The sequence below is a fragment of the Peromyscus maniculatus genome, chromosome 21 (genome assembly GCF_049852395.1).
Source record: "Peromyscus maniculatus bairdii isolate BWxNUB_F1_BW_parent chromosome 21, HU_Pman_BW_mat_3.1, whole genome shotgun sequence".
Lineage (NCBI taxonomy): Eukaryota > Metazoa > Chordata > Mammalia > Rodentia > Cricetidae > Peromyscus > Peromyscus maniculatus.
This window is the reverse complement of record NC_134872.1, coordinates 36,240,811-36,265,913: the sequence shown is the minus strand read 5'-3', so window position 1 is coordinate 36,265,913 and position 25,103 is coordinate 36,240,811. Positions and strand designations below refer to the sequence as shown.

The 25,103-nt window shown below is 45.8% G+C and overlaps 1 protein-coding gene across 6 annotated transcripts in view; it reads left to right on the top strand.

The window, feature by feature from the left end:
* Positions 1-742: 742 nt before the first annotated feature.
* Il1r2 (interleukin 1 receptor type 2) overlaps positions 743-25,103 on the top strand; it is a 38,121-nt gene continuing 13,760 nt past the window's right edge. For 2 of the 6 annotated variants that reach the window (XM_076557367.1, XM_076557368.1), the window contains exons 1-3: positions 6,966-7,116; positions 17,793-17,941; positions 19,146-19,407. In XM_076557367.1, the coding sequence (XP_076413482.1) occupies positions 7,037-7,116; positions 17,793-17,941; positions 19,146-19,407 (491 nt within the window). In that variant the 5' untranslated portion in view covers positions 6,966-7,036. Of the gene's footprint in view, positions 898-6,965; positions 7,117-10,558; positions 10,601-16,813; positions 17,084-17,792; positions 17,942-19,145; positions 19,408-25,103 lie in introns of those variants that run through there. The other 4 variants (XM_076557369.1, XM_042266216.2, XM_076557371.1 and 1 more) reach the window with 4 other exon arrangements.

The window sequence follows — 25,103 nt, the reverse complement described above, 5'->3', positions numbered from 1 at the left end:
CTTTGAGATCTTGCTAGGACTTGGGGATGGATTTGAGGTGTGGTGCTGAGAGACAGATGTGAAGTTGGCCTGCAGCTGCAGTAGCACGCCCCCTGCCCCTCTCACGGTGTGGAGCCAGCTGCCTTGTGAATGAGAGAGAGCCGGCGGCCATGGTACCATTCGGGTCTTTGGGGGAGTTAGTGAGAGGTTTCTTTAAGAACAGAAACTACTATTAGAGCCATTCAACAAACTAGAAAAAAAAAAAAAGAATTAGAAAATCAACCTTTTACATCACCTATCTTTGGGGAAAAAAAAATCATAGAAGGTTAAAAAAACAAACAAAACCCAAACCCCCAAAACAAAAAGACAAATCAAAGCCCCTAAAACAATTCCAGAAGCTTAACCATCTTTAGATCCCAGAGATTCCTTGTAGGTAGGAGTAGGGACCTTCTCTCCCACTCATTAAAAACTTCCTTTTCTCTGTAATGGGACCATGTTTGGGTTTTAACCAGCATCCGGCTGATGGGGTGAAATCCCATCCACAAAACTGTTTACAAACTGTGGATATACAACCAGAATCACTTGAAAATGTATTCTCAGCTAGAAGTACGTCATTTTAGCCAGTCACATACACACACATACAAAATAGGGAAACTCAGAGTTTCCAAGGCTACTTCCCCATCTGGCAAGCATGTACGCACAAAGTGCCACGAGCCTGAGTGCTCCCCTGTGAGGAGGGAAAAGGTGTGTCCGCCGCCACCCATTCAGAGCGAGTGACACAGCCCAGTGAGGAAATCCCAGCAGACAGGAGCGTATAAATCCCTGTGGGGGCTGCGGAGACACCGCTGAAGGTGAAACTCTGGCCTGGCAGCCTTCCCCAGCCAAGAAGCAGCAAGGTGCAAGAATGCAGAGCTCCAGGTAAGCTTGGAGAGAGGCGGGGAGAGACCAGAAAACAGAACAGCAGCTCCATTTTCTAAACTGGGACCTCAGACCACTCTCTGTGCTCCTCCTGACTTTATCTGGGTGACCTTTCTCCCTAGTGAGTGTCTGGACAAGTGAGAAGGTCACTTTAAGTGTTGTTTGGTTTTTTTTTTTCTTCCCCACTTTGATTTCTCTGTTTAAAATAATAGCGGGGGTGGGATCTAAAGAAAGTCTACAACTCCAGGCAGCAGATAAGCATCCAGAATCCTAGAGTCCTCCTGGAGAAGGTGAATGGGCTGGGCTCTCTCACCTTGGGACTTTTCTAGTGTGGAATGTCTGTTTGTTCGTTTAAATGGACCTGAAGCCTTTCAGAAGCTAGAGCTTCCAGGCAGTAGGATTTGCCTAGCACACAAGGGTATTAGATAAATGGTCTCCCCGCCTCTTTTGCTATTTAAAGTCCCCTCTCTTGACTTCCCACTCCCCTTTGGAGCTCCCTTCTCCCCCCACCCCCTTACCCCTGCCTCCACTCTGAGCCCCAGTTTATCAGTCCCTGGCCTCAGCCTCAGATTACACAGTGTGATCTTGGCCAGAACTTCTCTCTGGGTAAATAGAGGCAGAGGATTGAGCTGCCCTCCCTGGTCCCATCCAGGGCTCTGCTTGAGGTGAGATGTTGCTGTCTTCTCTCTGCACTCCGTATCACCTCCCATCAGCCTCACCCTCTTCTAACTCTGCCTTTCCAGGAGGCTGGCTTTCTGGGATCAGTGTCTTGTCCCTACAGGCATAAGTGCGGAAGAATGCCTTCCCCGGAGGCTCCTCTGAACCTCGCCTGCCTCAATGCATTCTTTTCCTTCTATTAGATTCTTAGCTTTTCCCAGGAGCTGTAGGTCTGGTAGTGCTGTGTGGATGGACCCTCCCCCATGGGCCTGTTGCTTCCCCCATCATCATCCTCCAAATCCAACTGTTTGACACCTAGAGCTGTGATCACATCCCTCCCCCCCCCCCATACTCCAGGAGAGCAGCCAACCTCTAGTGTCCCCAGAGCTGAAGTACTTACAAGTGGTACTGATGCAGGTGCTTTTTCATGGAGCTTTCCATGAGAGGATGTTTCACTGTGGCAATACCTATGCTCAGCGAGTCCTCAAACTTTGCCTCTATCAGACCTGCCTAGGACACAGATTGCTTGGCCCCCACGGTCGTTCAGATTCAGTAGGTGTGGGGCGGGGCTCAGGGACTTGCATCACAGACTAGAACTGCTTGTATCGGAAGTCCAGTCTGAAGACTATTTTCTTAGGAGATAAGACAAGGTTCATGAGCATCAGTGAGCCTAGGAGGGAGTTATTTGGGGACAAGGACCTCGTGAGATCACTGGTTCCCCCTGGGAGTCTTGTAAACACGCGGGTGATCTTTATTCGTGGGAGCCGTTGCAGGGCCTGAGCATCTGCATTCCTCACATGTGTTGCTGGCATGGCTGGACCACACACTCTGAGTAACCGAGCTTTAAAGAATTTGGAAGAGACCTTACTTGAGCGCGAGGAAGGAGTAAATGTAAAGCATTGGGTGGGTCTTGAATGTTCGCGAGGTAATACTCATAGGGATGTTTTACACATGTGTAATAGGCAGAACTGTAGAATGGGACCCACTGATTCATGCCCTGTATAATCCCCTCTCATTGAGTGAAGCTGGGATGTATAAACAGATGGATGCTCACAGCCATGGCTTGCATCACCTTATATAGTAAGGCTGAAGGACTTTTGTGGGTGCCGTTTGGGCTCTTAATCAGCTAAGCAAAAGGAAGAGCACATGGAAGAGCCTCACTCTTTGTAAGTGGGTCTGGAGGTCAGAGAGAGCTGAATCAGCGTGAGTGGGCTGTTGACCTCGAAGAGACGCATAAGGCTAGAGACTAGGTGGTTACTGGGACCCGGCCTTCAGCTGCTAGAAAGGAGGGGCTCAGTATTCCACTCGTAACCATCACGCAAACTTGGAAGAGGACCACAGGCTCAAAGCAGGAACATAGCCCAGCTGACCCTCGGCTTTAATCACGAAGGACTTGGAGCAGAGAAACCATCGAAGCTGAGCTTAGACTTTAGACTTACAGCAGGTGGGGCTAAGGGCGTGGCCGAGGGCGTGGCCACTGGTTTCACAGAAATAGAAAACAAAACTGCGTCCTGGTCTTTCTCTTTGCCTCCTGTATGGACTAATCCAAAGTACAATGCAGTGGTACCTACAACACCCGATAGCTTAGCGCAGTATCAGTCAGTTTTTGCTCCTGCTGTTTCATCTTCCATCGACTGTACCAGACACTGATGACTCCTCACAGCTTCTCCAGGCCTCCCCAGGTCATTTTCAAATCAGTATTTGCAGAGAACATCTGCTGGATTATTATTGTTTAGACATTTGTCCTCTCTCTGAGTCTCCTTCTCTCTGTCTTGGTGTCTCTATCTCTTTCTATCTTTCTGTCTGTCTGTCTCTGTCTCTCTGTCTCTCTCTCTCTGTGTGTGTGTGTGTGTGTGTGTGTGTGTGTGTGTGTGTGTGTGTGTGTGTGTGTGTGTGTAATACCCCACAGGCTTGCTACAGGATATACGGGACATGAAACTTCCTCTTATGTCCTACGGAAGTGGTTTTCAATGTGTAGTCCCTGGACTAGAGGCTTCAGCATCATTTGGGAACTTCCTAGAAATGTAAATCCGTGTGTCTCTGAGTAGAGACTCATACCTCCTAAAACATACAAAGTAGGAACAGATGTGTGGATCAGCAGCTGGATTTTAGGCATCTCTTGTCAGGGTGGCCAGCTGCGTCCTGCAGGCAGCTGTTCACAAGAGCTCATGGCCAGAGAGTAGAGGGCTGGAGTAGAGAACACTAGCTGTGAACTGGGTAGGCCTGGAAATCCAAGTGTTCTTACAAGTGATGTACCAGGCCTAACTTCAAGGATGCAGAGAAAAGGAATTATACCAAAGTAAGTAAGTGCCAGCCATTAGTGAACCTGGGTATAGCATATCTACCATGTCCCGTTGCTCAGTTATGTTAGCTGGGAGTTGCTGGGAGGGAAGTCCTGGATTGGATTCTAGACTGCAAGCTTCCTAGGGATGTTCTTACCACCAGGAACACGCTGGTGGTGTTGTGTCCCAGCCGAGAGAAGCCAGAAGGTTCAGTGTGGGAAGGGAACACAGCCCTTGAGCAGAACCAAGAGTGTTCAGGCCCATGGAAAACACAGTGGGTCTGGGATGACTTCTAGTCTAAGACTGCATTTTCTTACAGCAAGGGATTTCCCCACACAGTGTAGATGAAAAGTTCTTAGATTCCGTGTGTACATGTGTGTGCGTGGGTGGTGTGCATATGTGGATTCCGGGGGTGGGTAGGTGGCATGCATGTGTGCTCACTGTTGACCTTAATTTTTTTTTTTCCTCATAAACATTCATCATGCAGGGCTCAGGCTAGCTTCTTTCTTTAGTGCCCTCAGAGGAAAGGACATTTTAGATGTTGTCTTTGGTTACTCTTAGACTATTGGCCATTCTAGGTTGGGCACAATTTCTGGAGAATGGGAAATATTCTTTCAAAGCACAAGAAGAAAAGTCCTACCTGTCCTGACATTGTGGCAGTTCTAGAAGAAAGTATTTCTGCATTATATAGCTATGTTATAGAAAAACATTATACTCACTGAAAAATCATTGCGCCTCCATGTCTCTTTATTTGCTGTTATGAGAAGAATCTGGTTTGCTTTCTGAGTCCCCTTCCCACAGGGGAGGGAAATTCAGCCTGTTATTATGTATCTCCGTCTCAGATGCCTTGCATTCATTCCTCTTGGGCTCATCAGATTCCTTGATGAGTAGCTGCTCATTATAGTTTCTCATCTGGTCCCTTCTAACCTTCTTCAAAGATGCATCCCCAAAGAATGGTAGGGGGAAGTGTGCTTGATGGACACCTGCTGGCCTGGGGGTACTCACTGGCTTCCTCATAGCTCTGCTTGTATCTGCTTGGTCACAAAGTCCATACTGCTGGGATCCCTGGCTGGCAAAGCCCATAGTCTAATGCCTAAGGTATGTGACAGCCAATGTCCTGGCCAATTTGTCCTCTGTACTCCTCACTGACTCTACCAGTCCTCTGCATTTGGCCTCAACTCTGTTTTTCTTTCCTCTGGTTCAGAATGTCCAGGTGAGAGTCAGAGTAATTAGTAACTAGTGGGGACCCACCCCAAACAATCTGAATGGATACCGCCACATCTGTTGCTTAACCATGGTGATGCCTGGGAGCATCAGGGAAGCGGGAGCACCAGAGAGTAGAGTTCAGGACCTTGGCAAAGTGGATGTGCCCTGGTTCCTTCTTGGACTGTTCTGTTGCTTCCCAACAACACCCTCATCCAGGTCCATCCCTTCCACCACGGCAGCCCCAACCCTGCCCAGCCCTTGCTTCTTCACTGGAAGTGCAGGGGAAGGTCTGAACACTGTCCGCTGACCCGGGGAGTGAGATAAGCAGCAGGCAGTCTTGTAGCAACTTAGCATCCCTTCTGCGGATGTATCCCATCGTTATTGCCTTTTCTCTCTGCTGTTCCCACCCTACTAAGAGCACCTAGCCAGACCCAGGTGGGGTTCCTAGACAGACCCATTTGTAGTGAGCAAGATGTCTTTTGCTTTTGGCTTCTTTAAGAAAAAAAAAATCAAAATTCTTTTCTGCTTGGCTTTCGGGTTTCAAACACACATTAGGCCTATCTATCTCTTTCATCTGGTACCTCCCTTTCCCATTTTCCTTGGACCCCAAAGGACCTTTCTCTTCTGCTTGTCTTTCTACTGGGAAGGAGTTTCCTCCATGTCATATCTATATCTCTCCCTCCTTTCTGAGCAGTGTGTTGTGTTTCCACTCCTGGGGCTGTCTTGGAGAAACATCAGGAATAGCTCTGAAAGTCACACTGCCTTCACTAAAAATATGCCCTGTTCCGTCTCACAGAAAAGGACTTGAACCAGAGTTGAACTGTTCTCTGGGATCCAAGGCCATCACTGAAAACCTTAGCTACTTTATGCTCTCACACCCTCAGGTTCTTGTTGGGACCCAGTAACATGGAGGGCAATGCTGTGTCTGCTCTTCCAGGCCCCAGATGGTCATTTGCTTTGTGGTTTTGTTTTTTTTGTTTTTTGTTTTCTCGAGACAGGGTTTCTCTGTGTAGTTTTGTGCCTTTCCTGGAACTAACTCACTTTGGAGACAGAGATCCGCCTGCCTCTGCCTCCCCGAGTGCTGGGATTAAAGGCGTGCGCCACCACCGCCCCGCCTTGTTTTTGTTTTTTCAACAACCTTTTCTTGTCCCCTTTGTTTTTTTTTTAAATAATTTTTTTAAGATTTATTTATTTATTATATATACAGCATGTATGACCAGAAGAGGGAACCAGACCTTATTACAGATGGTTGTGAGCCACCATGTGGTTGCTGGGAATTGAACTCAGGACCTCTGGAAGAGCAGTCAGTGCTCTTAACCTCTAAGCCATTTCTCCAGCCCTCTTGTCCCCTTTGTTACCGGGCAGCCATCTGCTATTGTTTGCAGAATATATATGTGTGTGTGTGTGTGTGTGTGTGTGTGTGTGTGTGTGTGTGTGTGTATTCTTCTATCAACCATCTCATTTTCTACCACTAATCAACTCCCTCACCCTCCAGGAGCTCAGACATGTTCAGTGTGTGTTCTATAACACTAACAAACCCTTGTATCTCCCTTTGAGTGAACATTCACCCTTTACTCCATGATAGGCCACACACTTGAGAAAGACAATTCTTCTGTGCTGTGTATTTCATCTGAGTCCCAATAATGGTTATCAGTGAATGAGTGGGCATGTTTGTAGAGTGTAAGATTACCTCACATGGGTTGTACCTCTGAGGAGATTCTAGAGGTTGCTGCCAGTTCAGTCAATATCCCTTATACAGGGCCTCCCTGGGGATGGTCAGGCTGCTTCCAAGGTGGCTGGTTTTCTGCAAGGAAACTAGGTGGAAACTGCTCAGCTCTCTCACCTAGCTGCAGAATTCACAGGCAGTGAACTCACTTCTGCTGCATTCTTTTGGCCACACGTGAGTTACTAGCCCGTCCACATTCAAGGGAGGTGAGCTGGGCTCCACCTCTTGATGGCAGGCTGATGGTAGCACTACAGAAGACTTACAAGGGATGGAAGACGTGCTCATGGACATCTGGAAGGTCACATATAGAGAGAAAGAATACTGGAGGGGGGCTTCTAAGCTGCCGCTGTGAGTAAATACATGGACTCTTGTGTTGAGAGTCTATGGCTCTAACTATTCCAATCTTTCAGTCCTTGTTCGTTCTGTCTGTTGTATTTTAGATGGATACATTTTCTGGGTAACTGGTTATTTGAGTGTTTTTGTTGTCCCCTATATTTATGGTAGAGGGATTGGAAGCACACGTTTCATCTGGGGGGTGTTGGGTGTGCTAGGAGCCAGACTTCAATCCCCGATGCCAGCAGAACACCTGGTCACTAGTTACAATTGCCTAGAAGTGGTCCAACAGAGGCAGAACCCCAATGCCCCGGAGACCCCCGGAGTCCTGAGCATTGGTTCTGTTCTTTGCTGCCTAAGTGGCCTACTGTAGATCAGCTGACTTGGTATACTTTTTCTGATGGAGCCCCTTGACTTGTGTCTTTAGAAATGGAAGTTGTAAGCCTGACTGAGGCCTGTGCTCAGATCCAGATTAACTTTGGATCCTCGGGATTTAAAACTGGAGTGAGGCCCCATTAGCACAGCCTGTGTATTTTAGAGATGAGGAAACTCTGACCGGGGTTGTGTAATTGACTTTGTGGTTGCCCAAGACTACATAGCTGGTGATGGCAATATGAAGACAGAGACCAGTTCCGATCTCAAATACGTGTGCTTTAGGACTCCATCACTAGGGGGTCACTCTGAAAGAAGGTACCAGAAAGCTTAGCATTCCCAACCAGCTTGATAAATCCATATGCATTTTTCTCTGTGTAGTTAAGATCATATTTTTATGTTAAACATACTCTATAATTTGGATGTATGCATTTGGTCTTACTGATCCCATTAGGCCATGCAATATGCATTTCTAGCATGGTAACTAGTATTAGCTCAGTTCTTGACTCTGATGCTGGAAAGTTCCTGGCTATGGAGTGGAACCAAAGCAGGAACCAGGCAGAATGCAGAGGGTGGACTCTGTGAGCTCTCACTCATGTCTGCCAGCTGCGTGTCCTTGCCATGTCCCTAACTCCCCTCAAGCACAAGCTTTTGTAAAATGCCAGTGAGCTCTACCGTGTGTTGAGCGCGTTCTCTTTTCCACCATTGTCTTGAGTTCTTCATGTGACATGTCCGTCATCCTCAAATTTCCACCAGCTTGGGTCCCTTTTACAGATGAGGAGAATGAAGCACCCACATGTGATGTTTCTGGCCCTTGGCCATGCCTCTGGCAAGCTTTGTGTTCCCATTTTCTGTCCCCATACACTTTTCGTTGTGTTTTCTTTTTCTTTCTTTCTTTCTTTCTTTCTTTCTTTCTTTCTTTCTTTCTTTCTTTCTTTCTTTCTTTCTTTCTTTCTTTCTTTCTTTCTTTCTTTCTTTCTTTCGACAGAGTCTCACCATGTAGCTCTGGCTGTCCTGGAACTCCCTCTGTAGACCAGGCTGTCCTGGAACTCACAGAGATCCACCTACCTAGATCTGCCTCCCTAGTCCTGGGATTAAAGGCACACACCACCACACCTGGCTTCACTGTGTATTCTAAAGAGTCTCACTGAGGTCCAGGATGACCAAGGTGAACAAGCTTTCCATGAACTACTCCAACAGTTCTAGATAGCAAAATCTGACCGATGAATGCCATTTAGATGAAGGCAAATTTGGGCTCTGAACTGACAGAAAAGTTTCAGACTATAGATTTGTCTGGAGATGGAAAATGCCTGTATTTTAAGGGGATAAGCTCGTGACCATCTACAGGTGATCTCAATGGAAGGAATTTTCTAGGAAGTGTCACCTTCTCCCTAGGCTTCTCCAGGTCACAGTGGTAGAGGGACGCTGGTTAAGGAGTGGTCGGTGTTCATTCTGACATGATTATGCAATCAGAAACAGCACCATCATGCTGCTTGAAGGCAAAATTCCCTTTGTACCGGGGATAAAATTTCTCTTTTCTATGGAGCAGCAATAATTGTAAACAGCTCATCAAGGGCTCTACTTCCAGCCAGCACACTTGCCAATAAAAGCTGCTGCTATCCTGTCACATATTTATCCTGACTGATACCAAGGATGCTCCCAAACCTTCACTTCTTCACGTTCTGACAGTTCCTCCTGAGGTACTTTTGATGTGAACATTTATTCTCTTACCAATCGTAGAAGGCTTTAGATGACGCACGGGAGACATGTGTGGGCTTTTAGGATTTTGTTTACCACCCTGGATGTTACTAAGTGATGGGTGCTTGAGCCAATAGCTAATCAACTTGATTAATATTCAACACTGCCACCTTGTTCTGTTCTCTTGGTGGCTGTTCTGTCTGACTCAGAGGTGGGACAGTTGCCCAAAACCTCTGGGCATCAAAATCAGGATAATGACAAACGAAAGCTTAACCTCCCAGATTAATTCAGTCCTGGCACATTCAAATACTGTATAGGAGGATTTTTTTAAAAAACATTTTAATGGATTTTAAAAAAGAATTTTGTATGTATACTCACCTACGGTTCCACTCAGACCATCTCTACATCTCTCTCCCAGCTCCAAGCCTTCTTTTGATAACCCACCGAGTCCAATTAGTGCATCCTGGATGCATATGGTGTAGAGCCAGCCTCTGGAGCGTGAGAAATCTACCAGGGGCTGCGTCTCTAAAGAAAGCTGACCCTCCCTCTCTCAGCAGCCGTTAGCTGCCAGTTGCTCATCAGCTGGCAGCAGGGCTTCATGAATCCCTTCTTCATCCACGTTGCAATGTTGACTGGCTTGACATCTGCCAGTCTTTTGCAGGCAACCCCAGAGGCTAGTGAGTTCATGGGTGCAAAGTTCCTGTCACACCCAGAAGACGCAGTTCAGCACCAGTCTTCCCTGACCTCAGGCTCTTAAGAGCTTTCCTTCTACTATTTCAAGAAGTTCCCTGAGCCGTTTGAGGAGTGGCTTGATATGGCTGCCCCATTTGGAAGTGAACACCCCATCGTGCACTTTGGTGAGCTATCTCCATAGTAACTGCCACCCACTGTGAAAAGAATCTTCTGTGATGGGGGCCGAGAGCTGCCAGTTTGATGCCATGTCTGTGTAGCCAAATAATGACCATAGGTCCTTCCCTGGACCTAATGACTTTCCGGCCATCAGTTCTTATTTTTACTTATTTCTTCTCAGTCTGTTAAAATGTATTTATTCTTATATGTTCTGAAGTATTTAAAGTTTGATGATACCTGTAATTTTTAAGTGTTGCATTTTTCTGTATATGGAAGTTTATTGTATACATAGAGGGATAGAGAGAGAGAAAGAGGGAGAGGGGAAAGAAGAGAGAGAGAGAGAGAGAGAGAGAGAGAGAGAGAGAGAGAGAGAGAGAGAGAGAGAGAATAGTGAGTCTAGGTGAGATATACTCTTAAGTGCTCCACACCAATTTTCATTTCCAGTCTGTGCCTTGTGAAAGTTAGACTGAAAGGTGATGTAATCACCTACATGCTCTTCGGCTGTTTTCAGTGTCCACACACAGAGGTCAGGGAACAAAAACAGCTGGTCAAAGGCACAAGAGCAGTCTCCCAGGCCTGGGTGAGTACTGAGGGAGGACGGTGCCTGTCTGCTCAGGGACGGGCCATTTGAGCCTTCTGCTTTACTGTATTCTTTCTCTTTTTGCCTCCTCTCCACACATGCTCCTCATGTTCACGTCCCCATTTTCTTAAATGGAATGGGAGGTGTGAAACATGATTATTTGTCTAGAAAAAAAAAAGATAGAGATCAAATTATAACTGAGATGCTTGGAATGAGACACCCTTGAAATTTCCTCCTGGTAACAAGGTCAACTCAGACTCCAGGAGAAAAATCAAGCTGCCTGTGATTTGTGTTTAGAGAAAGTAGGGCACGGGGTGTGTTTGGATGGGAGCCTCAGCAAATGATTTCTTCGCCGCTCGGGGCCTGCCAAGGACTTGCTGTTTCCCACACTACAACAATTTTCGTTCCAGCCTTTTATGAGGTTTTGATTATTGAAAACTGTCACTTCTATGGGCCTGTGGTTTGCTTGTCAGAAGCCACTTCCTGGGGGAAGTCACAGGGAAGCAGCTGTTTTGCTGAAGTCCAGAGAGAGAGAGAGAAGCCAAGATAACCCCTTGGCTCGGGGCGGCCCGGGGCATGGACAGGGGCTAGCAGAGCTCAAGAAGGGCAGCACTGGAGGATTTCCTTTCCTTCTGGAAACAGTTATCTTCTTGCTTGACCAGATGGACAACCTGGAGAGAACAGTCAGCTCCAAATTCTGTTTGGTTTCCTGTCCAAGGAAGATACTGGGGTAGAATTCTTGTATTAGTTACTTTTCCTGCTATTGGAACAAAGCCAAACCAAACCTAAGAACAATTTAAAGCCAATTATTTTTGGCTTCCAGTTCTAGGGGATAATAGTCTATCATGATAGAGAAGACTTGGCAGCTAGGATGCTAAGAGGCAAGCTGGTCACATTGCATCTGCAGTCAGGAAGCAAAGAGTGCATAGGAAGTGAGGCCAGGCCGTAAAAACCTCAAGATCTGCCCCTGTGACCTGCTTCCTCCAGCAAGCACCCACCTCCTGAAGATTCCACAGCCTTCCAACACAGAGTCGCTAGCTGAAGACTCAGTGTTCAGACACACAAACCTGGGACATTTCCCACCTAAACCACACTTCCCTGACTTCACAGCTTCATGGTTCTACGACACATCAGCTACAGACCACGCACGAGTCAATATGACCCGACTTTTGGGTCTCAGAGCAATTTTATTCATGTTATAGACCTCTCTAAAAACCCAAGGAAAGCCTGACTCAGAACAGTGTGAGCCTTGGGGTGGGGACTGCTTTCATCCCAGCAGAGGCAACTCCTGGGATGAAAAAAGTCCCTTTGCAGAATGCTACCATCAGAAAACGTCTGATCTGGAACAAGTTGGTGTCAGAAGGAGGACTGTGGAAACAGCATCCCTCAGGCTACCTTTCAGGGCTCCTTTCCCTGGGTATTTAAAAAAAATAATTTAATAAACTCCAGACAGGTTATTTATCAGGTTTGCCTACACATTACAGAAAGCTTAAGCACATAAAAGAAGGTGGTCTAGGAGCCAACCCTCTTCTCATTGATCCAGTACTTTCCATGAATTCTTTCAACTTGTGGTCCAAGATGGTGGCTATATATATATACTGTAGCCACCAGTGGGTGTGAACGCTGAGGACAAAAGGAAGAATGATTAGTGGAGGCTTTGTTGGGGATGTTCTTTTTTTCTAACTGATAATGGTACATGTTTATGGGATACAACATGGTGTGGCATATATATATATATATATACACACACATAGATATTTGTATATATATAATATAATGAACAATTCTATGCAATTAGCATATTGATCATATGGTATAGATCTCATCTGAAAACCTCTTGGTTACTTTGGAACACACAATAAATCTTCATTGACCATAGTCATCTGATTGTGCAATTAGAGTAGTAGCGTTTAGTCTTCCTGTCTGCTTCTAACTTTGTACCTGTCGACCAACTATTTCACATCTTCTCTGTCCCTATCCCCATCTCTAGAGACCACTATTCTACCTATAACTTCTATATGATCAACACTTTCAGATTCCACATACAAGGGAGGTTTTACCATAACTGTCTATGTCAGACTTCTTTTGCTTGACATGATATCCCTTCTACCTATGTTGATGCAAATAGAAAAATGTATACTTTAAAAAAAATAACCAAACAGTATTCCATTATGTAAATATATGCCAGGCATTCTTTCTTTGTTCAGACATTGAGTTGACTCCAAATCTTGCTTATTGTGAATAAACACGAGTGTCTCTTTGACATACTGATTTCATTTCCTTTGAATAAATGCCTAATAGTGGGGCTGTAAGATTCATAAATATTATTTTAAGGGACCTCCCCAGGAAGACTACACATTTCAATTACATTGGCCCACATTTTTAGGCTACACCTCAGGTAGGATTTCAGTCATAAATATTCCCTGGTCCTTTCCATGGCTGGACACTGTGAGGCCGAGAGGCTTGTAAACATGGCACAGCTTCTGACCTGAAGGTTGTTGCCGCCACCCATGGAGAACCAGGCAAAGAGCAAGTGCAACAGAGGACATGGATGTTCCCATAATTACCCCTGCTGGTGTGTAACTCTTTCCTGGAGTCCGTGACCTGCTGAGGCCAGTGGAATGTGGGCCAGTGAGAAGGGGCCGGTTCCAAGCACAGCATTGCTGGCTTCTGCCTGCATTGCTCGACCATTCCTGAGAATGGGTGTTTACTGCTTCAAGGATGCCGAGAGCAACATGGAACTGATTGGGACTCCGCCTGTGTCTTGGCATCATCCTCAGCCCTGCCTGGGCTTGGCTAGTCAGCGTCTCTATGACATAAAGACTAGTGAGCCAAAGCAAATGATCACTTTCTGTCACCAGCATTGGGGATAATCTGCTAAGATGCCTTGCTATAGCAATGGTTAGCTGGTATAACCAACAGTTGTGTGGTATAGTGTGAGAAGGGCCATAGGGAGATTAGATGAGCAAATAGTGGACCGTTCTTAGGGGAGGAATGCTTCATGAACTTGTATATGATATTCACTTTTTGGATACTCATTCATTCAAGATACTCTTGCCCTCTCCCCCAATACTTCAGACCCAGTGTGTAGAATCTCTAAGTGCAGGTCAGAATTGTGTAAAAGAAAAGTCACTCTTTAGGGAATTCATTTGTTCCTCGGTGTTTATGGGTCATTGACTTAAGGATCTTCTAGACACTGAAGACTGAGGATTCTCAAGACCCCTATAAAAGATGGTACAATACCTGTTTATGAGTTATATAATCCTCCTGTATACTTTGAATCATATCTATGTCACTTATGACGTCAAACACAAAGCACATGTTAGATGTGTAGTTGCTATAATGTCTGGCTTAGGGAATAACAAGAACGATGTCTGTGCATGTATAGCAGAGATGCTGAGAAAGAATAAGAAAGGCCAAGTTTCCCAACCATGTTTTCTTACTTTAAAAAGTAGTCTTAGCAAATAGGCATTTCAGATACAATACCATTCTGTGAAAGAGAGGGAAGGTGGGAAGAAAAGCCCTGAGTACAGGCCTTTATGAAATGCCATTAGGACTCTATTCTGTCATGGGTCTGTATGGGTACAAGTCTCCATGCCCCCTAGGTCTACAACTCCCTAACTCAGACAAGCGGACTTACCCCCCAAACTGGTACCTCACCATAGTCTGTCCCCTCTTCTGACTCCTCCTCCTCCCATACAGAAGGCTGTATTTGGGAATGCAGCAGAGATGTGTAATTTTTTTTCAAACCCCCTTTTCTGTTGGAATTTAGAAAAAGCAAAACTGTCTAGAAAGGAATTCCAGTCGCACATCTTTAAGCATATCTCTGAGAGGGCACATGGATCTAGCTGCTTGCTGACTGCAGGTTGGAGTCATCTGGGGTGGGTGGGTGGGGGGAGAATGATTACTGATTTGGGGAACTCCCTTCAGCTGCAAATTCTCAGGGTGTTAGGTACTTTTTGAAAGCTTCCAGGTGATTCTAGGACACAGCAATGCTGAGAAACATGAATCCGAGTGGGGACTTCCTGAGAAGACACCTGTGAATCAGAATCTGGGGCACAATAGTCTCCTCACTTAACATGTGCTAAGCAAGTCAGTTAATGCATGGCAAGTCCTGGTTAGATGCCTCTGAAGATACAAAGGGCTAAGGGGTAAAAGGCTGTCACCTCTACTCACTGTTTCCATGTACTTCAGCAGGACCGTCTTAAAAAATGCTCGGCCCTGCTTCCAAGTACAATATGCAATCACACTGACATATCAAAGCAAGAGTGATGTACTGAATTTTCCCATCCCAGCTTTCAAGTTTTGAGGTGCTTCTTCCTCTTTGACCACCTACCCCCTCTACCCCATCTCTAATGAGACTGAGGTCAGGAAACCAGCTAATACTCTACCCCAGGCAAGATAATCAGTCTCCATCTTTGGAAATGACAAATCGAGACAGAGGAATGCTCAAGGTACAGGGCTCCCTTTCAGCAATGGATATGACCCAGTGTTAAGACAAGCTTGGTAACTTCTCAGAGAGTTTGACTTTTGTCTTGCCTTGGAGGTGTGTTACTACTGCACTATGGACCAGCAACCAACACGTGGCCACATAATTAGTGTTCAGTGACTCAGAGCAGATGTAGTTTCCTATGTGGGTCCCCTCTGAGACCTGGAGAACTCCACCTTGGAGCTAGGCAGAGAATAGAACATCACGTGACCCGTGTTTCTGAAAGACTGAAGGGCTTTAAGGTCAAGCCTGTTCCACTACGATCAGGTTAGGTTTTCTTGAACCTGTATCCGGGCACTCCTGAAAACAGGCCAACACTGTCCCAAGCTCAGTGGAAAGAGGGGCTTCAGCAGCTGCCCATCTTATGACACAGGCTGCCCCAGGTTCTTACAGGAAGCTACACAGCTTGAGGCAGGCTCTGACCCTTTGTCAGCTCTGGTAGAGGCCTTTAAGGCTTCTAACCACAGAGTCGGTGGAAGGTGTGAGAGGACTAGGCGATCAGAGAAACCTGTGAAGCTCTGGCTTCCCTGGCTTGACTGCTACCTCAGGGCAACCCCACACGGTCCCTGGAGGTCTACAGCCAGCTCCAATAGGAACAGGGACACCAGGTCAGAACCAGGGTGCTGCTGTTAAAGGAAGGGAGTCTGCTCTCTCTGGTCGCCCCAGAGAGGGCAAGCTGAGTGGCATCCCACACTAAGCCCAAGCTCAGGTCTGGTCCCCTAAGGGGGAATGTCACCACCTGGACTGAAGAGGCTCTACCACCTTCCCCACAGAGTCACTATCACGCCAGCAGAGCCTTGACTTGCATAACGCTTGACAGGCAAACGGGGAAGCAGTTTTAGTGTATATAGAGTTTCTGTTCTATCCTAACCCAACTTCTTGGCCCTCATCCCAATATCAGCTGCCCGATGATGGGTGTAAGTAAGTGGGCAGCCTAAGGTAAGGAGTTTTACTTTCCTTCTGGTGGACACCTGCTTCGATTTCTCTTTAGAGAGAATGGAGAGTAGATTTCTGTAGAGCCGGAAAAGTCTTTGTCAGCCAGCTTGCTTTGATGATCCCAGTTCTAAATTCATTCTAAATTCATAGACACTCCTAATAGACAGTCTATGAAAATACATCATGGCTCTGGGATTGCCAGTGGGATTTCCTGGACATGGACTCCGTAGACCCCACCCTTGTCCATGAAGATAAAGGGGAGCACCATCTCGGGTCCCTGGGACCCAAGATTTATCCAAAATTGGAATCTCTTCAGAGCCACAATCGTGCGCGCCTTCTCACGGTGTGATGAAGACCCACAGGAAGCTACCACGCTTCCTTAGGGTTAGAGACAGCCGCCATCTTTTTTGGCAATGCTTTGACCAAACCGCTAGGAAAATTATTCTAAGAAAGGGGAGTAGGCTGCAAACAGAGATAAGAGTCGTTGTTAGGATCCAGGGGACAGTACTGTGCTCCCCAGGCATGGCAAACTCCAGGTTTCTAACCAACCCCTCAGGAGAGGCATCAGGACCACAAGTCACCAGAGCAGTCAAGGAGAGATTTCTATGCCTCTGGTCTTTGAGTGGCCAGAAACAGATAATGTCAGCTGGGAGCCTTTAAAAATCTCAGCAGATAATAATCTTGAGGGTGGAGGGTGGGATGAGAGAGACGAAGAAAGTGCTGATTTCTCAATCTTGCTTTCTGTCTTTAACGAGAATCAGGCTCTGCAGGATCACGCTATTTAAGCCCTTTCCCTCACAGAGGGACTTCAGTTCTGAGCAGTCCCGGGTGTCTAAGGCAAGCATCTCTGTTGGTACAGGCTTCCCTCCTGCCCCTTCAGAGTGATCCAGGGACTCTAGCCTGTGTTCTGCTCTCGTATGCCTACCCGAGCATAACCCCTACCACGGCCTCACTCAGGTGGAGTTGCTTGCTTTCTTTCTACCTTGAACGGAGCTGAAGAACGCACAGCTGAGGAGGCATAGTAGCTTCTTCCTGTGAGCCACTGGCAGGGTGAACAGGTAACAGGAAGGGCTAAGTGGATGGGTAATAATGAGAGGCGTTCCTGTTACTGGTTTTCCATATATGACCTGTTAAATCTGCCCACATGGAACCAGGAAAAGCTCCATGACAAGTAAAACATTTGGCTTCTAGTGATTTGTTGAATTGTTCACAATTTCAGCAAGCGAGTTGGGGTACAGTAGGGTGGTGCCTAAAATGAAGGGAGTCCTCATCTACATAGAGCCTTTGTGTATGTGTGTTCAATGGAGAATTATTGCAGAAGACCACGGAGCCAGAGAGGAGGAGGTGGAGGGTGGACTGGGGTCAGAAAGGGGTGCAAGGTTCATGCTGGGGGTGAGGAGGGACCTCACGCAGCGTGGTGTGTGGGTACACACCCGGAGGAGGAAAGGGTGCAAACAGTGACCCAGGGCTGGAGCTGCTGCCGTGCATTTCTGGAGAGACAGACCCTTGGGACCTGAAATTTCCATTCCAGGTAGGTCTGTGGGAGGTGCCTGGGGTTTTAATGTTAGGCATGTTCAGAAATACAGCCACAGGGAGACAGATACAAATGGTTTGAATTTTCTTATTTGAAAATCTCTAGACCAAATGTTCCCATTGTCAGGTGCAGTTTCAAGACCCTGTTCTGTCCCCCGCCTCCCACCCCCTGCCCCAGGCCCATCTTCCCATGGAAACTCACACTCCTACCAATGCCTCTTTCTCCTCTTGTAGGCGCCGAAAGCCCTGTACCCCCGGGAAGTTGGTGCGGACAATGTTTATCTTGTGTGTGTTGGTGGCTGGGGTCTCTGCTCTCACCACTTCATCAGTGGTGCACACAGAAGGGGTTTCTGAATCCCCCATTACATCAGAGAAGCACACAGGTAAGATAAAACCACTTCAGCTGGAAAAGGTCTGGGGAACACAGTTCTCCAGTGGGGTTCTGCTCCAGTGGGATTCTCCAATGGGGTTTTGTTCAGACAGCAAACTATAAATATTTAGAACATGGCTGATCGATCTGCCCTTATTCAAAGATACATTTGTTATGGAGTTTGAGACCCCTAGAAAAAGACCACAAATTTAATCCAGTTTGGAATTAGTTAAGTCTATTGAAGCTATTAGCAGGACAGGAATCTCTGAACCAAGCTTGAGCCTGCTGCTCCAAGGAGGGTAAGGGAAGAGTTTTAAAAGGTGAAAACTACAAGAAGACCTTAAGTATCTGTACAGGCAAGCAGAAAGTGTTCTGCTCCACCAAGATTAGGTAATCAAGGTGACCGCAAAATAGTCCTTGAATGTCTGCATAAGAAGGTTGCAGAAGCAAAAAAAAGAAAAAACACAAAACACAAAACAAACAAACAACAACAACAACAACAAAAGGCAGTCAGTCATATCATAAAAGTCATGGTCATGGGTATATATTTCTGGGTGGGATTCACGGAGTCAGGGTTACTGAGAATTTATCTTCCAGGGACTGGAGTCAGAGACAAATGGCTAGTGGGTACCAAAGGTGGAGGCTTAGCGTAAAATAGTTTCTTTTGATCACAACCAATCTGTTTTATCTGTATTAATATAGTTCAACTTTTAATATCAACAAATGAAAAAATATGACCATGCATTTAAATCTTTAAAAGAAGATTTAAAATTTTGTTTTTATTTGTGTGTGTGTATGTGTGTGTGTGTGTGTGTGCACCCATGTGTGCAGGTGCCCTAGAAGGCCAGAAGAGAGTGTCAGATCTCCTGTAACTAGAGTTACAGATGGTTGTGAGCCTTCTGATGTAGATGCTGAAGAATGGCACTCTAGCCCCCCGTTTTTAAAAAAAAATCATATTGTAAATCCAATTTAGCTGCCTCCTCAGGATGAAAATTGAAATTGATGGTCCCCAGGTTATCATCTGGGGAGGCTAAAGCATAGAAACAGGTGGTACTGCTCATGAGACCCTGGGTGCAGGTCATTTTGTTGGGAACACACAGAATCTTACTTAGATCAGATTGTGTATCCTTCCGTTGGGACCTCCCTCAGTCTGGGGACTTGTGGTCTGGTGATGTGAACAGGTTTGGAACCTAAAGCCTACTATCTCTGACCATCAGTGCCTGGAGACAACTGCCGATTTCGTGGCAGGGATTTCAAATCGGAATTCAGGCTGGAAGGCGAGCCTGTGGCTCTGAGGTGCCCCCTGATATGGCCTCATTCAGATGCCTCCGCCAGCTCCCACACCCTTCTGACCTGGCGTAAAATGAACTCCTCTCAGCTGGTCCCAGGAGATGAGCCAAGGCTGTGGATTAAGGATGCCACCCTCTGGGTTGTGCCAGCAGTGCAGCAGGATTCTGGTACCTACATTTGCACATTCAGGTAAGACACTCTGGGACTGGGGCGGTGTGGCTCCGGACATTGGAGTCCAAGGTTTTCAGCAGCATACAGATGGCAATTCACACGATGTTCTCCTTGATGTCCCTGCAGAATTCCTGTGCTGGTTAGGATTTATTTGTTTATTTTGTCAACTTGACATAAGCTAGCTTCATGGAGAAAGGAAACTCCATTGAGGAATTGTCTCCATCAGACAATTAACTGACTTATAGGCAGTTAATGTGGGACACCTTTTGATTAATGATTTATAAAGAAGGGCCCGGCCCACTGTCTTAGTCAATGTTCTATTGCCATGAAGAAACAACATGACCATGGCAACTTTTATAAAAGAAAGCATTTAATTGGGGCTTACTTATAGCTTCAGAGGTTCTAGTCCATTATCACCACGGTGGGAAGCATCATGGCATATAGGCAGATGTGGTGCTGGAGAAGTAGCTGAGAGTTCTACGTCTGGATCCACAGGCAGCAGGAAGAGACCCTGGGACTGGCTTAGGCTTTTGAAACCCCAAAGTCCACCCTCCAGTGACATGCTTCCTCCAACGAGGCTGTACCTACTCCAGTGAGGTCATGTCTCCTAATCTCTCTCAAAGTAACACCACTCCCTAACAACCAAGTATTCAAATACACGAGCCTCTGGGGGCCATTCTTTTTCAAACCGCCACCCTCTCTGTGGACAAAGCCTTCCCTGGGTTGAAGATTCTGGATTGTGTAAGAAAGTAGTCTGAGAAAGCCGTGCAGTGTTCCTCCATGGCCTCTGCTTCAGTTCCTGCCTTGACTTCCCTTCATGATGGACTGTATAAGCTGTGAGCTGAAATAGACCCTTTCCTCTCCAATTTGCTTTTTAGTCATGATATTTATCAGCGATAGACAGCAAGCCAGGACATTATGATAGTTCCCTCCTCCCTCCCTCCCCCTTCCTCCCTCCCTCCTTCCTTCCCTCCTTCCCACTTTCTCCCCCCTGTGGTATATTTGATCTCTGCTCAGATGTCACCTCTCTGGAGAGAACTCCCCAGTCATGTTAGCTGACACAGCATTTGGTCCTCTCTCCTTACCCTCACGTTATTATTTATTTATTTATTTATTTTTTTGGTTTTTCGAGACAGGGTTTCTCTCTGTAGCTTTGCACCTTTCCTGGAACTAACTTGGTAGCCCAGGCTGGCCTCGAACTCACGGAGATCTGCCTGCCTCTCCCTCACGTTATTATTATTATTTTTTTTATAAACTTTTTCCCCACCAGACACATCTGGTCTGTGCACAGGTACGTGACATTTATCTACCATCAGAACATGAGCCCCAGAAAGATGGGGACCTGCTTTGTGCTCTTCACTGGTGACTCCACATGGTAGAGAAACGGGACATAGATGGGACGTCCCAAGGAGGATTTTAAAACAGGATGGAGTCTTAGAAGTAGATGAGTCCAATTGATTGTTATGTAGATGAGGAAAATCAGTATGCATAGGAAATTCTTCTGGGGCAGGAGGAGGGGATACACCATGAATCTGGACCAATATCCCCTATTGTGTGTCCCTATTGCTTTTGGAAAAAGTTGTTGTAACATACGTATAACATAAACCCTACCATGTCACCTATCTTTAAGTATAAGTACTTCCATACTGTTGCACCACCATCAACACCGTCCACCTCCAGAACTTCCTCTTCTTCCCAGACAGGAGCTTGGTTCTCATTAAACTGCAGCTGTCCATCCACTCCTCACCCCCAGCCCCTGACAGCCACGATTCTACACCCCCCCCCCCCCCCCGTCTCTATAGATCTGCGTCTCTAGACGCTCCATGCAAGCATTACAGCCCATGTCTGAATTCCCTCCCTTTTCAAGGCTGATTGTTGCTGTTTTATGGTGCAAACATCTTACTGTCTGTCCATTTGTCCTTCCGTGAACACTCAGGTGTGTTCTGCTTTGTGCCTATCTTCAGTAACGCCATCATGAATAACTACACAAGCTTTTGTTCATGTTTCTGGATCACCTGGCAATTTATATCTGTTCTTACTATTTTTTTTTTTTTTTAGGAACTACCAATCTGTTTCCCACAGCAGCACATTGACTTCCGTCCCCACAGGGGTCCTGATGATAGCTCCATTCTTGCCAATGCTGGTCGCTTTTTATTTTTCACAGTGCTGTTCTAATGCGTGTGAAAGGGTGACTCGTGTCCTTGATTGTAGTTTCCTGGGGTTTTAGCTCTCCATGTCTTTCTTGGCCACTTGTGTATATTTCTTGGAGAAAATGGTGACTCAAGCTACTCAAGGCTTGCCAGTTTTCAGAGTGGTGCTGTTTATTCCTTGTTATTGAGTTGGAGGAGTCTGAGATGTTTACTCCTTATTGGCTGTATGACTTGGGGGTGCTTTATCTCACTCTCTGGCTTGCTTATTCACTCCATCGATAGTGTCCTTTGCATAAATGCATTTATATTTTGGTGACTTCTAAGTTATATACTTTCCCCCCATTGTTTGTGTTCTCTGGGGTTAGGGAATCACAGATGAATTCGAAGTGATAAAGCTTTCCCCTGCATTTTCTTCCTATATGATATTTTCTTCTTATATGTTTAATTCCTATGTTTCAGGTGCCTGGTACATTTTTGAGCTAATTTTTGCATACAATGTGAGCTAAGGGTCTGGCCCTTGTTTTGCATGGGGCTTTGCTGCTTTCTCAACACCATTTGTTAAAAAGATGGCTCTTCCTGTAGTGGTTGGTGTTGATGTGCCCTCCTACTTCTGAAGGGTGAAGTTGGCTGCATGTTGACGATCTTAATCTTTCCTGGTGCAGTTCTTCTGAAAGGATTAGGACACACCCTTGACCTGACTGGAGAATAGCCTTCCCTCTCCAGATGGCTACTTCTGTTCCCCAGCCTCTGCTTGTTCCACCCACCTGCTGGCTTTAGAGCCCTTCTAGATTTCATTAACTCATTTATGGAGAGATCCACCAGGATATTGACACTTAGAAGGAGATCCAGACAAGCTGATGTTCTTAGCAGGAATGGAGGAAGCTCAGACAACACCAGACCCAGTCTGAGGTGGGGTGTGTAAGAAACATGCATGTGTTTGTGGCATCGAACATTCTTTCAGATCAAATCCAGCTTGGCACTATGGTCTGTGTGCCTCATTTCCCCTATAAATAACTTAGAGACCGGTTTAGACCTGTCGACTCTTGCTGAGGAAAGCAGGCCAGGGATCTCTTACTCCTTGTATTGGGGAAATGGGAACATCTAATTTTGCAGCTTCTTTTCTGCTAGGTTTTCATTTGACTCTCTCTGAGGAATACTCCCAGGAAAACCAGGAAGTGTAGTAGAAAAAAAAAAAAAAAAAACAACTGAATCTGGAATCAGAAAGACATAAATGGGAATTTTAGCTGCCCCACCCCTCCACCCTATATCCTGATACTCAAGTCTCAGTTTTCTTCCCCCTTGAGAGGTTTGGTGGGAGGGTTAAGTACGCTAACCGCAGCATGGGAAGGATCTGGTGCACAGAGACTCCTGGTCTTTGACCAATAGGAGCATGGAGCCCCTGCATGGCTACTGCCTAGAGGTACAAGTGTTAGGGAGGGGTGAAGAGAAGCATGTTGGCCTTGCAGTTAATTTTTATGCTAGATTAAGAGATATAGCTAATGCACTTATTTTTTGCAGGGAAAAGGGGAGCACTGAGATTGAGGTGGGGTGGTGAAGACCCCGGTGTTTAAGTGCTCCTTGTCTGGGGGAATGCTTGCTTTCTCTTCCAACTGTGTCATAATACTGGACTTCCACCAGAGTGGAAATCTCCAGCCACTGCTAGGACAAACTTCAGCATTTACAGTTCCAGGACACGAGACTGCCCGGCTCTTCTGTTTGTGCTCTTGCTATTGGGAACTTACATGACCTTTCTCTCTTGCTCAGAGTAGTCAAAACAATGTTGCCAGGACAAACAGTCCTCAGTCTTAATGTTTTGCCCAAGGGGGAAATAATGGAATGGAAAAAAAATAGAAAAAAAAATCTGGAATAAATACCAGATCAATAATATGACCAAGCTTGGGACTCTCAATATGTCTGGCAAGCTTGGGTTCTGGAGACTTCTCGTAGTTCATGGGATTTCCAAGAGCATTTGATTTTTGCCTTTTCATAGCTATAGAGACTTAGAAGGTTACTTAAATTTGAACTTAATTTACTTTAGTTGAAAACACTATAATAATTACTATTACCATATATATGTACATACACATATATATGGTTAATTTAAGGTTACTTAAATGTGTACTTAATTTATTTTAGTTGAAAGCACTGTAGTAATCATGACTCCCATAAATATTACTCAACTGATGATCACTTTGCTAAAACTAGCTACTGTGAGCACTCTCCAGACTTCTCATTTGCCTCTTTTCAATTTGTAATGTGATGATTTATTAGACAACTTCATACACATATTTACTGAATTGTGGTTGTTTTCATTTTCCATTACTGTCCTTCATCCCCCTCTTTTTTTTCCCATTGAAATCCCTTTTCTTCCCCCAAATCCTCTTCCAACTTTGGTGTCTTTTTGTGTGCATGACCCATTGTGTTTAATCATGGTTGCTTGCATAAAAGCATGAGTGGGTCGTTACTTACAAGTAGAACACGGGTAATTTATCAGTGGCCATACCATTGAAGAAAAGGACAGCCACTTCCCCTGGGACCCAGTCATTGCCCATGGTTCTTCTTCAGTGAGGAGTGGGTCTCAGGGGCTCCTCCCCAGTGCACTGTGCAATTGTAACCACCTGATCTTAGACGACCACAGCTGCTATGAGTTCATGAATACAGTGGCTGTGTCACGTGAGGAAGATACTGTTTCGTGGCATTAGGGTCTTAACATTCTTTCCATCTCTTCTGAGCATCTCTTCTGCAGCATTCTCTGAGTCTGGGAGTGGGTGCTATGAATGTCCCGTTTAGGGCCAAGCACTCCATAGTCACCTCTTCTTTACGCTTGTACGAGCATTGAGTCTCTGTGTTGCCACCTGCTGCAAAAGGAGGCTTCTCTGATGAAGGCTGAGAGCAGCATTCATCCTTGGGTATAAACATAAATATTTAGAAGGCAGTTTGACATCATGCCCATTTACAACACAAGAGTAGCCAGTTTCCCCTTAGGGCCTATGACTACTCTAGCCTTGGAGGATAGGCTTATGGAACCAAGCATGCATTTCCTCCTGTGGAGGAAGCCTCCGATCTAACCAGAGAGCAGCTGGTTACCTCCATAAGAGCCATGCCATTCTTAGATCAGTGGGCATATCTTGCCAGACAGGAAGCTGCAGCTTATGGGGTCCACAGCCAGTTAGACTGGTGGTGACTTTTCTCCTCCCACAGTTTGTAAAGTACTCTCTGTGAAGGCTAGCCAGTGGGGAGGGAACTTCCAGCATAGATCCAGCTTGATTTCTCAATGTCCTTCAAATCCCAAGTGCGATTACTCTTTTTTTTTTAAAGTGAGAGCTAACATTCTGTATTTTCTTTGTGCATAAATTACCCATCTAATTTAATTTTTCTTGGTTTTGTGTTTGTAATTCCTTTTTAAAGCTTTCATCCAGTTAAGTGATGATCAAATCTCTCATGTATATCTGTCATATGTTATTGCTTCTTTGGATGTATATTGTTAGACTTTTTTGTGAAAGTAACTTTTATACTATGTTTGCAATTGATTCTCATGGTCTCAGTCGATGTGTTATTCATCTT